The sequence below is a fragment of the Macrotis lagotis genome, chromosome 3 (genome assembly GCF_037893015.1).
Source record: "Macrotis lagotis isolate mMagLag1 chromosome 3, bilby.v1.9.chrom.fasta, whole genome shotgun sequence".
Classification (NCBI taxonomy): domain Eukaryota; kingdom Metazoa; phylum Chordata; class Mammalia; order Peramelemorphia; family Peramelidae; genus Macrotis; species Macrotis lagotis.
The window spans coordinates 274,287,339-274,305,336 of record NC_133660.1 but is presented as its reverse complement, the minus strand read 5'-3'; the positions used below and the strand labels follow the sequence as shown (position 1 = coordinate 274,305,336).

Below are 17,998 nucleotides of genomic sequence, written 5' to 3'. Positions count from 1 at the left end.
CTAGAGGGAAAGGTGTGACAAGACAGCAGTTGGTCTGAAAAAGACCTGGGGGAGCCACATGCTAATCAGCGAGTGGGGACTAGATAAAGCCTTTTCCCCATGCCCCTTTCCTTCCTCCCTGCTTTACCCATCGAGGGAAGAGATCCAGAGGAAGCAGCAAGCCAGGGAGAGGCCTGGAGTTGAGACTGCTGAGACCTGGGGGTGTCTTGCCCCAGAGGAGACAGTTCAGGGAAGTAGGAGAAGGATTGGGACCAGTGGGAGATGTGGGCAAACCTTAGAGGTCCTGTCTGTGCCCACATCCCTGATGTCCCCACCAGTTATCATAGTCTGTCCTAGAACTCCTCTTGGGACCAGGTGCCATTTGACACCTTTCCTAGTCCCAACACAGTCCCTGTTGAGGTTTGTGGGCTCCAGGTCTCTTTCCTTCCCTGGCCCCCAGGGTCCACCAGACTATGGCTTTGCTCTTCCTGCTCTGGTGCTGTGGAAGACGGGGCTGTGGCCATGACTGGTGGGCATTGTGGCCACTGAGCCCCTGCCTGGGGGCTGAGTAAGTAAAAGGTAGCAGGAAGTCCCTGGGTCCAGCCTGAAAGCAGCCTCAGAAGAGAGTGTCTGGATGAGCCCCCAGCAGTCTCTTTGTTGGGGAGGGTAGTCTGCCTGACAGGGCCCTGCTGAGCTGGGTTGGCAGACTGCTGCTGTGTCCTCTTACCTTCATGGGCACGCATCAGGTGCCCCCTCTTTCCTGGGTCCAGGCCTTCCAGTTGGCTGTGGGCAATAGGAGACGCCCCCCACAAAAGTAAACCTCCCTTGTTTAGATTTAATTTGTTTTAAACCTAGAATGGAGGTCGGGCTCCCAGCCTCCATGGCACAGAGTGGGCAAAGCCAGAGGAAGCTCCCTCTTCCAGATCTCTCCCAACCAACCCCATGGATCCCCAGCCAGCATCACCTCTTGCCCACATGCCAAGCTCCTGAGCCAAAGCTGCCCAGCAGCTCCTCTGTGGTCAAAGAACTTTGGATTCCCATGGAATTTCACCCAACTGGTGTACTTCCCAGATGTTCCCTTGGTGGGAAGGACTGCCTAGAGCTCCTTCCTCTCCTGGAGCTTCCCTTTGGCCAACCCCTTGTTGTGAAGGATTATTCTTTGCCTTTGGAATGGATGGTGAGTGAGAGACTTCCCATGGTGCCTTTGACTTGGGAAGAGAAGGGGGAAAAAATCCCAGAAATGGTGTATTAAAGGCCAGTGAGCTTGACTTTGATTTCTGGGAAAATTGTAGAATGGACCATTGACAATGATTGGTGTTGGGCGACTAGGTGGCGTAGTGGATAGAGCACTGGCCTTGGAGTCAGGAGTACCTGGGTTCACATCCGGTCTCAGACAGTTAATAATGACCTAGCTGTGTGGCCTTGGGCAAGTCACTTAACCCCATTGCCTTGAAAAATCTAAAAAAAAATGATTGGTGCACATCTGGATTACAAAGCATCAATATGGTTGGTCCCAAAAAAGAGCCGGGAGAAAACGGGAGGGAGACCATGGGCGTGGAGCACTGCATCTGTCAGACTTAACCTGAGGAGTTAGATGATGCAGTGGAGAGCTTCCTGGACCTGGAGTCAGGAACACCTGAGTTCAAATCCTACCTCAGACACTGGCCAATCTCTACCTCAGTTTCCTCACTTGCAAAATGTTGATAATAACATCTCTCCCAGGGTTGTGAGGATCCAATGAGCTATTTGTAGAATACTTAGCCTAGTGGTCCTTGGAGTGCTATAGAAAGGGCAGCTTTAATCCTTCATTATGAGAGAGAACTCAGGAGAGAGAAGGGAGGGGGAGACAGGAGTTCTCGGTCCTAAACCAAGTCTGTCATTGATTCCTTATTTTCCAGGGTTCCTCTGGGTAGAGTTTCCTTAGATCTTAGCAAGGCATTTGATAAGTGGAGAAGATAGAAAGATGTGGAGAAGAGAATTCTATCAGATAGGTTCAGAAGGAGATGACTTCTGATTCATAGTCAGCTGGCAGGAGGTGTCCAGGGGAAGACCCCAGGGATGTGCACTTATCCCTGGTAGGGCCACAGGGGGCATGCTGACTTGGTCTGGTTCTCCTTGGCCCCAGAGGGCAGCACCAAGAACCAAGGTCAGGAAGAAGTGCCGAATCATGAGAGCTGCCCACAAGGGGAGGGTCCCCCCTTTTTTGAGAGTGGCTGGTTGGGGCTCTTAACCTTCAGATTCCATGAGGATAGAGTGAAGTGAGGCGCGATTCAGTGGAGATTCCTCTTGGGTGGGAGGTGGAACAAAGCAGCTCTTGGGCAAACTCCCAACTCCACGTTCTGCTACCCTGGGGTTTACCGCTTTAGCTCCTGGCTGCCAGAGCTCCTTTACCTGGAGTTGGGGAGCTTGGTTTTAAGAAAAATAGTTTCAGAACGATTTCCATAGAATTGGTTTCTTTGGTAATCCAGCATGCTATATGGCCGAGCTGGAGAGCAGATGGTTTGTCCTTCTGGGACCTTAGCGCAGAGTGATGGAGAGGATGGGTGCCCTTCATTCTCAAAGAAGGCCTGATGTCAGGGAAGTGGTGCCATGACACACATCTGGGTGGGGAGAGGAGGCTGGGATAAGTCTCCAAGCCTCACTTTCTCCTGTAGAGTCAGCTGGGTCCAGTGGCCAGATAGGAATCAGGATGTGACTGGATGCGAGGCAGTCAAGGTTAAGTGACTCGCCCAAGGTCACACAGCTAGTATCAAGTGTCTGAGGGTCAATCTGAACTCAGGTCCTCCTGACCATAGGGCTGGTGCTTTATTGCCTGCGTCACCTAGCTGTCCAGCAAGCAGGAGATGCGTCATCCCTTGCAGAGAGATCCATGTTGTAAGAAAGGTGAACCCCTGACTGTGCTGGCCTCAGATAAGCCTTCCTCTTCACTTTTTAGCAAATGTAGAAACTGAGGCAGAGGCTGATCCTGTACCTCTTCAGGTGATCTTTACCCCTGTGTCCCCCAGTACTGGCGTTGTTTTGCCCATACCTTGGGTCCAACTTCCATCAAGATTGTCCTCTTCAGTCTGGGCAGAAAGGGATGGCAGGAAGCCCCTCCTTGAGCTGGGTCTCCTAAGTGACCAGGGGTCCCATGTGTCTCTGACTCCGCTCCTCTCTTTCAGGGATCTCTTGCACACGCTGACACACGTGGTGGAGACTTTGCATGAGGCCCAGCTGCTGGTCATCCTGGTTGTCCCCTCCACCGTCGTCCCAGGGTGAGTAGAAAGCATGGCACGAGTGTCCATGTACAACCCATAGTGGGTTATTTACTGCCATGGGGAGGGGAGAGACCAGGGAAGAGAAGAAAATGTGGGACTCAAAACTTGCCAAAGGACAAAGATTGAGAGGGCCTGGACTTGCCCTCTTGGCCTCTGCTCAGGTCAAGTCAGGCAATGCTGCTGGGCCTGTGTTCAGGGGAGGTTCAGCGCCTCACTGCCGGAGGCTCTGTCCTGAGCCTTGTCCTTGGGCACAAGGTACAAGTGAGGAGAGGGGGTCCAGGTGGGACTGTGGAGGTAACAAGTGGGGAGCAGATGAGGTCAGGAGGGCCAGTGCAGTCACCAAGGGGTCTTGACCTTTGTTCTTCATCTCTGTCTGTTCCCCCATGCCATACGTGGACAGTTGACTTCTTGGAATGCCCAGACTCCACATTTACCCCTCCCAAATTGCCTCTGAGGTGTTCTAGCCCAGGCTGAGAGCACACTGCTGGCTTCCCACAGACTGTCCCCCCAGCCTTTTTGCTAGTGCAGCTTTGAGAACTAGGCCATGGTCCAACTGAACCAGAGGGCAGAGAAGCTTCATTGTCCTGGGGCCAAGGGTCATCCTTCATCTGGGAACCCCAGCATCCATCCTCCCTTCTCCCATTAACAAACACGGACATGAGCAGGGATGGATCCACTCCTCTGTGACCTTCACCTGGGGCTTCATCCTGAAGCTCGTCCAGTGACTTTGGATCCCACCTAGGGACACTAGTTGGCATGGTGGATAGAGCACCAGCCTTGGAATCAAGAGGACAGGATTTTGAATCTGGCCTCACACTCTTGACTCTTCCTAGCTATGTGATCTTGGACAAGTCACTTCACCCTGCCTGCCTCGCATCCAGAGCTATTTATTGTCTGGCCACTGGACCCAGATGGCTCTGGAGGAGAAAGTGAGACTGTGGGCTTAACACAGACCCCCTCCCCCACTCAAATCTAATTCACATGCTTGTCATGGTATCACTCCCTGATATCATAGTCTTTGAGAACAAAGGACAAACATCACAGGACAAGCTAGAGCAGGGAAAGGAGAGAGAAGCTGGGTATCCTTGGAGAGAACATCTCCCTGTAGGAAGGAGTCCTCCTGGGGCCCGCAGTGGCCTCCTGACCTGAAGACCTTGGCTTGGCTGCCACGGCTCCCTCCTTTCTTCTGTTTGCCATCTGCTCTTCTGTGAGCGGCTGACCTAAGGGGGTGTCACTAAGCAGAGCAGGAGGCAGGGCCAGCTGGACCTTGCAGGCCCCCAGAAACTCACAGCGAACCCCAGATGTTTGACTCTGTGGTGGCAGCTTCCCAGTCCGCGGCCTGCTTAGGTATGCTCAGCCTCAGGGTTCCTCCATCTTGGTCACAGTCAACAACAAAGCGCCTACTGTGGGCCAAGCAATATCATCTCAACTGAGCCTCCCAGCAACCTTGCCATGGGGGTGTTCTCATTACCCCCATCTTACAGTTGAGGAAACTGAGGCAACAAGGCTGTTACTTTTTCAGGGTCAAACAACAAGTAAGGGTCTGAAGATGGATTGGAACTCAGGTCTTCCTGATTCCAGACCCAGTGTTCTATCCACCGTGCCATGTAACTCTGTTTATTCCTAGGCTTTCTAATGATTTGGAGTTTTCAAAGCAGTATTGTTTTTATTTGGAAGCTTTTTTCTTTGTCTATTCATATAATATGATTTTTATGTTATTATTGTGGGTCCATTATATTTATTAGTTTTCTTAAAATTGAACTAGTCCAGCAATTCCTACTATAAATACAGTGTGGACATAGTCTATGGTCTTAGCATTTTATGTTAATAGGGTTTCCCTATCCATATTTTATTTAGAATTTTTGTATCAGTATTCATTAAGGATCTTGGTTTGTGCTTTTCCTTCTTTTTTGACTCTTTCTCACTTAATTTTTAAACCTGTATTTAAGTAAAAAGGAATGTGGAAGAAGTTTTCCTATTTTATTCAAACAGTTTGTAGTTTTGGAATTATTTGTTTTTTGAATATTTGTTAGAATTTGCTTGTAAATCCATCAGGTTTTGGGATTTTTTTCTTTGATGTCTTTAATTTATTTTTCTAAGAATTATTTCAATACTCTTTCCTATTCTGATAGTCTGGGCGATTTATCTTTTTGTAAATACCCATCTTATTTAGGTTGTCAATTTTATTGGCATTGGGGTGGGTAAAACAGCTCTGAACAATTTAATTGTCTTTGGTTGTCAATAAATTTTTTTCATTTTTGATTATTGTAATTTGGTTTTCTCAAAAGTCAAATAAGTTAATAGTTTATTTTACTGATGTGTTTTTAAACTAGGTTCTAGATTTATTTATCAACCTAATGATTTTTTTTTTACTTTTATTTTTGTGAACCTTCAGTTTTCATGGTTTCTATTTGGATGTTTAATTGAGAGTTTTAAATTTGTTGGTTTTCTATTTGGTTAAACGCCAAATTTACTGGTCTCTTTTTTCTTTCTTTTATGGATGAAGGCATTCAGAAATCTATATTTTTCCCAAGTTCTTCTCTGTCCCACAGATTTTGATATGTTGTCGTACTATTATCATTATTTTCAATGAAATCATTGGTTATTTCGGTGATTTGTTCCTGAGCCCACTCATTCCTTAGGATTCATTTATTTCATTTAAAACTTGTAATATCTGCTTCAAAAGCCCTTTATTGAATTAATTGTTGGTTCTATGTGTGGCAAAAGATGCATTTAATATTTCTGTATTAATTTGCAAGGTTTTTAATGTCCTAATATAGAAATAAAGTGAAGGTTTGAGAAGGTGCCATGCATAGATAAGAGATTGGTATACTCCTTTTCTATCCCCATTTAATATTCTCCAGAATTCTAATTCTACCGTATCTAGCTTTTTCACAGTTCTAATCAGGACTCACATTTCCTTTCTATTTATGTTTTCATCAGATTATCTGGGTCTGACAGAACCCCCCCACTATTATAGTTTGACTGTTTCTTCTTGTCCTGATTTAACTTTTTCTTTAAGAATTCAGATTTGGTGTAGAATAGGTATTAATTTATTGTCTGTGGTACCTTTTTAGCAAAATGCAGTTACCCTATTTTTGACTTTTAATTCTTTTTGTTCCCTGTTGTTTTCTCTGAGATCATGATTGCTACCCTGGCCTTTTCTACTTAAGTTGAAGCATAATAGATTCTGATCCAGCCCCTTATTTTAACACTGTGGGTATCGTTCTGTTTTAAGTGTGCTGGATTCTGGTTTCCAATCCAGTAGGCTGTCTTCTTCTAGTTTATGGGTGAGTTCATCCCATTAATTGTTATTACTTTCCATTCTATCCTCTTACACTTTTCCTTTTTCCCTGCTTCAACTTTAGGAGTTTGGTTTATTTCTAACTCGTCCCTCCTTTAATCTACTCTCCCTCTCATGACTCCCCCTTTTCCTTTAATCTTGTTTCCTCCTGTTTCCTTGTTGAATAAGATACACTTCTCTGTCAGTGTGTGTGTGTGTGTGTGTGTCTTTACTATACGATGGCTTCATGTTTTCTTCTATCTTTCTGTCTTGTGACATTGCTTTAATATTTCTTGATATTGCTAATTAGTGCATTCCTATGTTTATGGTGTTATTTTCTTGGGCAGGGTGCCAGCTGTTAATTCTCTTTTCACATCTTTCTTTCATAGCTTTTATTTCTTTTGCCATTTTCCCCCCTAATGCTTTTATTTGGTTTTTAGAATCATTTAAAAAATTTTTTTTAATTCTTGGTTTACATTTTTTAGGAATTCTGGTGGTTTGGGGGTCCAGGCTGCAATTTTCTCTGAGGCTTTGCTTGTAGATGCTTTGGAGTCATCTTCTTCTGAGTTTCTTCCCCATCACCCTCGGAGCTCTTTGTGGTGGTTTCTCTTTTTGTTTGCTCATTCTACCAGTCCACTGATTGGCTTTGGACTTGATGTTTGTGGGCCCTTTGCTTACCTCCTGGAGGAGATCCGGGCCAGGCTTCTGTCCTGCTCATATCAGAGCTCAGGGAAGGGGCCTTCAGGTTCCCCAAAGTAATGTGACTGGGGCCAACTCTGCTTGTTACTTCCCCGGTCCAAGCGTTGCCAGTTCCTTCCACAAGTCTGAATCTGTTCCCCTGTTGCTCCAAGAAGGCTCTGCAGGTCCAGAGTAAGCTGGGCTTTGGTCTGGGACTCCTGCCCTGATTGTCCTCAGGCAGACCTCTCCCCGAGGCTATGGGTTCTTCTCTTGCTTGGGATATAACCAGAGCTCATTGATGTTTTTTGTCCTTCATTCTCTTTTTTTAAATATTTATCTATTTATTTATTTTGCAAGGCAATGGGATTAAGTAGATTGCCCAAGGCCACACAGCTAGGTAATTATTAAGTGTCTGAGGTCACATTTGAACTCAGGTCCTCCTGACTTCAGGGCCAGTGCTTTATCCACTGCACCACCTAGCCACCCCTTGTCCTTCATTCTCAAAGAAGACCAGGACATCTGGAGGTGATGCCATGACAAGCACATGGATTGGATTTTGAGTAGGGGGGACTGGGATGAGTCACCAGACTCACTTTCTCCTCCATTGTCATCTGGGTCCAGCAGCCAGATAGGAATCAGGATGACTGGAGATAGTCCTGGATGCGAGGCATACGCAGGTTAAATGACTTGTCCAAGGTCACACAGTTAGTAAATGGCAATTGGCTGAGGCTGGATTCAAACTGTCATCCTCCTGACTCCAAGGCCAGTGCTCTATCCACTGCACTACCAGCTGTCCTGGCCATTGTTGGTGATAGGAAGACCAAGCCAGAGGATACCCTGGGATTATAGGCTGCCTGGGGACCCCTGTTGTCTCTGGCACTGGCAGGTATCTTTCTCGCTCTGATTCCAGTCTTTGCCCGGAGCCTTGACCTGTGTGATTTCGCTGCTCCTCAGCCAGCCGTGGCACTGCCTGGGGTTTGGTCGCTGTGGCCTTCCTTCTCTGTGGCAGTGTAGCAGACTTTCTCTGACTGGCCTTCTGCATTGGGGTGTTCTCTTGCTTCCTCCGATCAGAGCTCACTGTTGATGGATCTTCACTACCCCTATTGGCAGATTCCCCCCCCCCATTCCAACTGAGCTCTCAGCAGTAGTTGACTGAACTACCTACCAGATGGCACCAGATGGCAGGAAGGGATCCCAAGCCAGCCTTTGATAATTAGGGATACTCTGAGATCCCTTCCTGCGCTGAGGCCCAACCTCTGCTCTTTCAGTCCCCCCAGCCTAGATGGGCTTCTGGCCAGATCTCATCTCCATTGTCCACAGACCTCTCTGTCCATCTCCCTAAGCCACTCAGGGCTGAGAAAATGGACTCACTGTGACTTTTTTTCTAGTTTTCCTGTTAGAATTTTTTAATAGATGTTTTTACAGATCTTTCTGGGGTAGGCTTGACAGGGATGCCAAGGTTCTTACTACTTCCTTACATTGACTCTGCCTCCAAACAGAAGATTTCATATTTGTTCCCAGAGATATTTTGCTAGCTGAGTGATAGATGAACTGGAGTATGGAGAGACAGAGGCAAGCAGACACCACCACCCAGGGGCAATGTAATAGTCCAGGTGTGAGAGCAGTGAGGAATATTTGGGGAGAACAATAATGAGTTCATTTTTGGACTTACTGAGTGAATGATGTCACCAAGATCTCCATTTTGAGATGTCCAGGAGGCAGGTGGAGATTTAAGATTAAAAGTCAAGCAGAGAAGTTAGGGTTGGAGAAGTAGATTAGAGAATCATTAGCAGAGAGATGTTGATCATTTAATCCCTGGAAGTTGATAAAACCACCAGATGAAATACTATAGGGGAACACCTACAATTGGGAGTGAAGAGCCAACAGAAGCCCCTGAGAAGGAGTGGCCAGATAGACTGGAGGAAGGCCAAGAAGCTACCCCAAAAAGGCTCAGTGCCCGATCTTGCCACAATCCTGTCTCCATGCCTCCCAGCCTTTCTCCTCTCCCTCTCTTTTCCTCTTCATCCTCCCCCTGCTCACCAAGCTCTACAGGAGACCCAGGACCCAATCCTTGCAGACTCCAGGAAAGCCGGAGGCATCTGTGGGGTTGCCCCTGGGCTTCTAGGTTGAAATGGAATTTAATCTAATCTCCCCCCAACTGAGAAACAGTTTGGAGAGCTTGGTGACTCAAATCTTTTCTTCAGTGGGGGGCTATGTTGAGGCACAAGTAGGGGAAGGCAGGGGTCTAGGAGAATGCAGAAGTCTATAAACCAGAAACATTTGCTGTTGGCTGTCATGGTCTTTGTGATTGCCATAAATGTTCTCAAAGTCCGTTCCCTGACTTCCCTCAGGGAAACCTGAGGCACAGAGATGGAGTTTGGCATTGGGGCCTGGTGGCTCCTGGAATCCCTGGGGATCCATGAGAAGGCCTCTCAGAGATTAGACAGGGAGGATGGGGGCTGAAAAGTCCTGAGCTGAGGGTGAAACCCTCTCAGAACCCCAAGACAGGAGGGCCCTGGAGCCTCAGTCCAAGGGGCCATGTTTGACTTCAAAGGTTTTTCTCTCTTTCCTTATCTAGAGCTCTGAGTGTGATGAGAGACGATCATCAGCTCACCGGACTCGATCCTTGTCTGCTCCCACTTGTTCACTCCCTGGGGCCCTAGGTCAGCCCAGCATTTCTCCTCTCATGACTGGCCCCCATCTTCTGGGATATTCAGGGGGCTAGTCTGACTCAGTTTGGAATGGGCATGGGGACTGGTTAACTTTCTTTATATGTACTCAGTCTTCTTTGGGACCCCACAATTTATCTTTGACCAATCAGACAAGGGCTGTGGTCATTGGTTCACGGATGTCTGAGTTGGAGAGAGGTCAGAGATTCAGAGCCCAAGGCTGCTACTTTACGACTGGGAGCACAGGGGTCTCCCCGAGCCTCCCAGGCCTTCGGTGGGAGGGGTCCAGCACTCACTTCCCAGATGGATGGGGAAACTCTGGAGCCAGGGGTCCGGAGAACCAGGTTCCCTGTGTCGTGCCTTCTCTCTGCAGCAGCAGCTTCTCCATGGTGTGTCCGGAATCTTTTGTTCTGAGGTTTCTTTCAGGAGGTGGCCAGTGGATCCTCCCTGCTTCTGAGACCTGGGCAGTTATCTTCTAAGAGTTCTTGAGGTCTGATATCTAGGCTCTTTTTTTGGTCATAAGTTTTTTTAAAACATTTATTTTTGAATTGTACAATTTCCCTCCCACCCCCCCACAGAGGCAGTCTGAGAGTCTTTATATTGTTTCCATGCTCTACATTGATCAAAACTGAATGTGTTGAGAGAGAAATCGTGTCCTTAAGGGAAATAGCAAACTTACATGATAAGATACCATGGTTCAGTTTGGGGGTTTTGGTCATGACTCAAGTGGTACAGCAAATCTTCAAATTTTCAGATTTTTTTTCCTTCGCAATTTATCTTCACAATCACTAGTTTTTCCTGGGGGGGGGGGGGGGCTTGGATTTTCTTTGTTTCTTTTCTTCCATCTTTTGACTTTGTTGGGATTTTTTCTTTGTCCAGGAGTCCCTGACTTCTCTTTGGGTCTTTTTAATATTCAGAGTTTGATGCTTGAGCAAAGATTTGTACCTGGTGCCAAATTGTTAATTCTCTTTCTAGTTCTTTCTTCCTTGGCTCCTCCTGTTTCTCTTCCCATTTTCCCCCTATCCTACTCTCATTCTATTTATAAAAAATAGTTTTACCTTTTATTAAAAACCCTCTTCTTCCAGGAATTCTATTGAATTTGTGGCCAAGCTGTGTGTTTTCTGAGGCTCTGCTTGGGGACCTTTTGAAGCCATCCCCTTCTCCTGCAGTTGGGTCTTGAGCTTCCCTGCATCATATTTTTTTGAGGATGAGCTTCTCGGTCTGAGGGTTGAGTTGAGCATACATGGGCAGGAAGGTCTAGGCTGCTTCTGCTGTCATTCCAGGATCTCGGGGCTGCGCGTTTCCACTGGTCCCAGAGCTGTCTCTGCCCCCGGTCTGAGCAACAGCAGATGCTGGGGACAAGTCCCTTCCTGGGGAGCAGGCAGCGAAGGGGCCAGCTGTTCTCAGAGTCCACAGCCCATGGGTCTGGGTCTCCTCTGCTCTGCTCTATGGCCTCTCCCTGGAAGCCAGGATGTTCCGGGGGCCAGGCTTCTGTCAGGCCCTCTGGCTCTTCAAATATGACCCCCTGGGATTTTTATTGGCTTTCTGCATCGGTTTTGATCTGAGCATTTTCTGGGGGTGGCTGGGGTTCTCTCCACTCTCCATTCCACCCTCCATCCCCTCCCACTGAGGTGACTGAGCTCAGCCAGGGAGATGAGGAAGCAAGGCTTTCTCTTGAAGGATGGCTTAGGCCTAGTGGCCCTGGGACAGTTCCATGACGGGCGGTGTGAGCAGCTCCTCATTTCATCCTCTCCATAATCCTGGCCTTTTGCAGATGGGGAAACTGAAGCAGGGAACAATGAAGTGACCTGCTGGATGCAGGCAGCTCATAAGTGTCTGAGGCCAGATTTGACTCTGGACCTCCCAGGGGAAGGCCCCCCCCACCCAGGAGTCTCTGACTGGGGCCAGCATCTATGGCATACAGGAGTCATTTAATAAGTGCTAATTAGAGGACTATATTGTCAAGCGAACCCTTGGGTTAGGGACAGGAGAGAAGAGATTTGCGGGAACAGGAGGCACCTGAGAAAGAAGCCTGTCTTCATGGGCCCTACCAAGATACAGGCCGTGATGGGAAAGAGTCCAAGTCAGAGCCTTTGCCGGGGGGGGGGGGGGGGGCGCTGCTTCTCTCTTGTAGAGAGCAGGGGTGTCCCCTGGGCTCCTGCTGCATCTTCTCGGTGTCCTCAGAGGGAGGGGGATCCATTTCTCTGGTTTGTTCCCTTTCCAATGCTGGCTGATAAAGAGCCATGGCACATGAATGCTGTCAGACCCTCTTGGGGCACATTCCTCTAATGGAGATGCCTAGGATCCACATTCACAGCAATGGTGACTGAGCCGCTCTGGGGCAGGGGGAGCACCTGGATGGCGTCTTTCGGGGAGTTTTGGGGAGCCGTGCTGAGCAGTCTTTGGTCCTTCTGAGTCTCCATTTCTGTTTTTTTTTTTCCTAGTGGGGAAGGACGTCTGGGCAGAGCCTGGGGAGGGGGATCTGTCATACTTTGTAAGCCTCCACACTGCCAGCAAGACCTCCTCTGTCTCTGCACCAGGCCGCCTCCAGAGTCCGAGCCTCTTGTCCTAGAGGACAATATGGGCCTGCTGCCCTGGCACTGAGAGACCCCCAGGCAGCCTTGCGGACTGAGAAGAAGGAAAATGGAGCCTTTCTGGAGGTTTTTCTGGGGCATTATCTTCCCTCTGCACCTCCCTCTTTCCCGCCCCCAGCTTTCCTGACTCTTACCCATGGGTCAGATGCCCCCGAGTCCACTGCAGCAGGAAGCTTAATTAAAGTCAGTGCCTTGGTGAATGAAAGGCAGAGGCTTGGTCAGGGGGCACCTCTGCCGGGAGAGGATGGAGGCAGGTGTGGAGGGCACTACTCACATGGGGTCCTGAAGGGCTGCCAGGAGGCCCAGATTGAGGAGGTATAGGCAGTGAACAACCAATAAGTTCTGGCTATGATAACAAGAGCTCAGATTTCTATCGCATTATTACTTGTTTTTGCAAGGCAGGGGCATTAAGTGACTTGCCCAAGGTCACACAGCTGAGTGATCATGAAGTGTCTGAACTCAGGTCCTCCTGACTCCAGGGCCACCGCTCTGTCCTCTGCACTATCTTGCTGCTCCTTCTACAGCATTGTTCTGCATAGATAGTTCATTTGAGCCTCCCAACTCTGCAGAAGATGGGACTATTCCTTGGCAGAATCAGGCCCAGGGGCTTACAGAGAGACCAGGGTCTCAGTGTCTGAGCAGAATTTAACTTTGGTCTTCCTCACCCCAAGTTCAGTGCTCCACCCTCACTGCCCCTGGCTACCTCAGGGACACCAGGGTCTCCAAGAAGGGGAGGGGGAGGGTGGAGCCCCCCCCAGCCAGGGCATAGGAGCTACCCAGAGGGGGTAAGGAGGCAGAGGGAAAGGCTTCCAAGCTCCCCTGCTTCCAGAACTCTAAGGAAGCTGAAGCCTACATATTAAGACAGGGTTTTAAGCATGGGGGTGACGTGGGCACATTTAGGGGCAGCAGGGAATCGGGAAGAGGCTGACGTTTGGGGAGGAGAGATGATGGACATCTGTTGATGAAGAAAGGAATGGCATCTCTTGGGTGAGAGATGGGGGGAGGAGGAGGGCAGAAGGGGAAGCTCTGGGCAAAGGACTTCACCAGGAGGCAAGGTCTCAGTCGAATAGGTAGGGGGAGAGGAGACTAGGGAAGATTGCAGGGAGGATGGAAATGGAAAGTGAAATGATGGGGGGCTTTCACAGTCTGGCCTTGCAGCAGTGTGCGGCTCAGGAAGGTTAGGGAGTAAACCTGGAGTGACCCCACGGAGACTTGTGACTTGTTAAGGACTGAAGAAGTGGCTGGGGAGAGAGATCTAACCAGATCAATGAGGTGAGAAGGGACTACAGATGCAAGGGAGAAAGGATGGTGTGGGGTCAAACTGGCTGACCAAGTGGCCAGGCTGTGTAAAAGAAGGGAGGAAAGGCGCCACTCCATTGAGCCTCACAGAAACCCGAGAAGTGGAGGAAACTGAGGCAGAGAGTGGTGAAGGGACTTTGTCAGGATCACACCTGGCACACATAGGATCAATACCTGAGACTGGATTTGAATTCGGATTTTCCTGACTCCAAACCCATCTCCCTCTCTCTCTACTATGCTACCTAGCTGCCTTCCTGTGTTGAATATATAACACATGTGGAGTATGAATGTTGAAGTCCCCTAATATAAGGGCAGGAGTGAGGGAAAAGAGAAAGACTAGGTCATGGGAATTTTGAGTTTTTATTTCCATTTCCTAATTTTTATTATTTGGGACTTGGAGCTCCAACTCCCAGTTAACTTTTGGTTAACTGAAGGCCTGTCTTCTGTTATTAGTAACCTCTCCTGACCAAAGCTTACCCCATGAGATGTGAACATTAAACACTCCTTAGAGAGGGGGCCAGAGGAAGACTTCTGGTGACATGTCAGTCTACCCCTTCAGTCAGCTTCTCTGTAACCCTTTCCATTGGTTTAATCTGTAACCTGACTTAGTTGACTTATAAAGTCTGTTTAACTGGCTTTGTTTAAAATGAGATAATGACTGTTTGTTCAACGTTTTGGACAGTGAGGGAAGCATGGGATTGTGAATCACAATTATGGCCTAAGAGGAATGTGCAAGATTGCAATCTGTACAAGTACAATCTGTACTTCTCGGCCTCTCAGTTATGATTTTGTCTCTAAGAGACTCCCAGTCTCTGTGTGGATGGATTTTTTTTGTCTGTGATCTGGACTCATACTTAAATATCATAATAAAGCCTAGGTTTTGCTTACCTCAGGTCTGTGTTGGAGACCTACCACATCAACTCAAAAAGGAGTTATTTCTCCCCAAATCCTGTCATCCAGGAGTATCTTGGGGATGGCTGCAAGGCTCTGGTTTGAGTGGTCAGTTAAATGGCTCAGGGCCTCCCTTTATTTGGTCATTGGCCATCCCCATCATAGCCTCTACTCCTTCTCATTCCCTTTACTCCCACTAGAAGACCTTGCCTTCTTTTCTGAGAAAATAGTAGCCATTTGTCATGAGCTTCCCCCTGCCCGGTGAGATCATTCCCCATTTTCTCCACCCTTGGGCTTCCTCATTTCCTTGCTAAGAGCAGCCACCCTAGTACTGCTCTTGATCCTATCATCTGCCAGATGCTTCCCCCCATCATCCTCTCTCTGATCTTCAGTTTCTCCCCAACCTTCAAACTTCCCTCTGTGCTGCCTTCCTTGCAAACCCCATTACTTGCACAGATCAAGTTCTAGAAGGAAGCCCCCACAGGCATCACCTGTGTTTCCCCCACTTCTTAAGTCTGGTCTTCCTTAGCACTCAGGTGAATCATTGCTGATGTTCCAGTTGTGTAACCTGGTGCCATCCTCAACCCTCAAGCTCCTCTCCTCTTAGTCACTTCTTCCTCTTGGACTGGTCGGTTGCTGCTCTTCTTTATGCTCTTCTGGCTATGCCCCTTCAAGTGTCTTGGCAAGGTTCTTGTCCATGTGCCCCATTCTCCTGGCATGTCTCACTATACTGTATCTCTCACTTGCTCATCTCATCAGGTCCCCCCCAGTTCATTGATCATCTCTGTGCAGATGTGCCTTAGAGCAGCCCCAGTTTCTCTCTGGAATTCCTTGAAGCTCCAACTGAATATCCCATGGATGTCTCAAGTTCTTCATGTTCAAAATGGGACTCATCATTTTTTCTCAAAACCCAATCTTCCTGCAGAGTTCCCTGTTTCTTTTGAGGGTGACATCATCCTTTCAGTCACCCACCTGGTCTAGCCTTTTCAAGTCTGGTCATTTCTCCCCTCCCACCATTTTTTCCTTGGCCATCTCCAGTCTGGCCCCTCATCACCTCTCTCCAACCTGGATGACTGCAGTTCGACCCCTCAGCTCTTGGTTCTTCCCTCACCCATCTCTGCCCACACAGCTGGCCCAATAACCTCCTAAAACACAGTCCTGACCGCATCACTGTCCTCAGGAGACATCTCTGGCTCACTGTTGCCTCAAGGACCAAATCCAGACTCCTTGACTTGGCAACAGAAGCCCTTCCCAACCCAGCTGCAGCCCCTCTCCAAGGTTGTTCCATCCCCACCTTCCATGCCTGGGGAAAGGCTGTCCCCTTGTGCCTGGAATCGAGTCCCTTCATTTTTTATACTTCTTAGAATTCTTGGCTGGAGGAGCCTTTGCAGTGAGGCCAGGAGGGAAGCAGGCTGCATGCCCATTAGCACCAGTATTGTACTGGAAGTGCTGGCGAGGGTGGCAAGACAAGGGAAGGGATGAGCACGAGTGAGGAGGAAACACCACTGTCCCCCTCAATGCGGATGATGTGATCTTAGGGAGAATCAATGAAAAAAACTGCTCAAAACAACCAAAAGCTTCAGCAGAGTTGCAGGACAGAAAATAAACACACATCTGCAAGGGAGGAATTCAGAGGGGAAAGAGCCCGTGGGTTTCTGTTTGTTACCAACAAAATTCAGCAAAAAGATGGAGAAAGGGAAATTTATTGAAACTAACTGCAGTCAAGAAGAGTCAAAAACACCCTAGTTGTGTGACCTTGGGCAAGTCACTCTACCCTTGCCTCCCTTTGTCTCCTTGGCTCTCCTTCCCAGACTTGTGAGGAACAAAGGAGAGAATCATCCCGAAGTACTTGGCACAGGATCTGGTAAATGGGAGATACTGCAGAGATGTTGGTTAGTCTATGTTCAGAAATATTTCTAGCAGCACTTTGTGTGGTGGGAAAGACTTATAAATCCTGGGGATGGCCGTATCCATTGGGGACCGACTAGACAAGCTGCGGGCTGCGCTGGGATGGAGTCTGGGAATGGGAGCAGGAAGGGGAGGACCGTGGCTACAGAACAACTGCAGTGTCTAGTTGGGGAAGGAGCGCCACGGCAGAGGCCCCAGGGGCCTCTTGGTCTGAGTGGGGAGCAAGGCAGGGCCTCTGCATGTTTGTCTGGGCCTTTTCCTTCTTGCCTTCTCAGTTGGGGAGGGGGAAGGGCATTTGGACCTGGAAATAAAAGGCCATTTTTTAAAGAAGAAAAAGGCAAGGGCAATGGGGTGGGAGCATGCAGTCAGCTTGCTCAGTTCATTTGAACTGCAAGTTCAAGTTGCTTTTTTGGGTCTAAAATCAGTGACCCAATTGAAGTTCCTGAAATCTTAACTTCAGTTGGGAAGCCTTTCCCTGGCCCCTTAGTTGCTAGAGTTTTACCCACCTCATTCTCCTACTTCACCTTGTCTGCTTCCCTGGCATCCAACCCTGTAAACTATCACTGTCTGGTGATGAGAGATTGAGCCATCTTGGTCTGTTTGGGGACTGGCATTCAGTAGGTTCTTAATGAATGCCTTTTGGTTGTATCGTTTGGACCTCTGGGCACTTTCTGGGTTTCATCATTCCAGGGGACTCTGAAAGATGCTTCAGCAAAGTGGCACACTCTGCAATGGGGATTGGCCATTGCCCTTGGACAGTCCCAGAGCTTCCCTGGGCTTCTGGGGTCTCTCCAAAGGCTGCCCAGCCCCCTTCCTCCCCTTCAGTTCTGGGGCCTCTTTCTCATGCTTCACAAATCCAAGTCAAGTCACATCAGTTCTGTTGTCACCAACTCCAGTCCTTCTGCTGTGCCCAGGCCCCTCTGCTGTTTTCCTCAGATTCTTGGCTCTACCCCCTCTTTGGATTCCTCCCTTAAAGATGGTGGCATCGTCTGACCATAGGTGTCTCTGGGGGCCCATGGCTTGGGAGGGGGCCTGAATTTGAATTCCAACCCTTCTGGACCAGGCTCCTAGAGAGCCCCTCTGACTGGAGGGCTGGAAGTCCCTGCCCCCCTCCGGGGGGCTACCATTTCTTTGTTGACTCTGGGGTCTCCTTAAGGGCAGACTCTCCCTTGGTTTGGCTCCCCAGAACCTGGCACATAATCCTCAGGGCCCTCTCCCAACACCTCCCCAGGAAACACAGCCCTCCAGAAAGGTCCTTTGTCCCTTTCAGACTGCCCACCTGTCCAGTTTTGGCCCCATTTACCCCAGGGAAAAGGCATTTGTGCCCTCCCCCCCTCCAGGCTGCCAGAGAGCCCGGGCTAGATGAAGCTGTACCTCCATCTTCTCTGCCTGGCTCCTCCCCTGGGTTCCCATAGGTGGCTTGGCTGAGTGTCCAGACTG

General features: G+C 48.8%; 1 protein-coding gene across 6 annotated transcripts in view; it reads left to right on the top strand.

Annotated features, from left to right (window-relative positions):
- Nucleotides 1–17,998, top strand: part of CHID1 (chitinase domain containing 1) — a 67,234-nt gene that overhangs the window by 28,557 nt on the left and 20,679 nt on the right. For all 6 annotated transcript variants that reach the window (XR_012477232.1, XM_074230765.1, XM_074230763.1 and 3 more), the window contains exon 9: nucleotides 3,141–3,233. Coding sequence is in view for 5 of the 6 variants with exons in the window: in XM_074230765.1 (XP_074086866.1) it covers nucleotides 3,141–3,233 (93 nt within the window). In the remaining variant the exon portion in view is untranslated. The remainder of the gene's footprint in view (nucleotides 1–3,140; nucleotides 3,234–17,998) is intronic.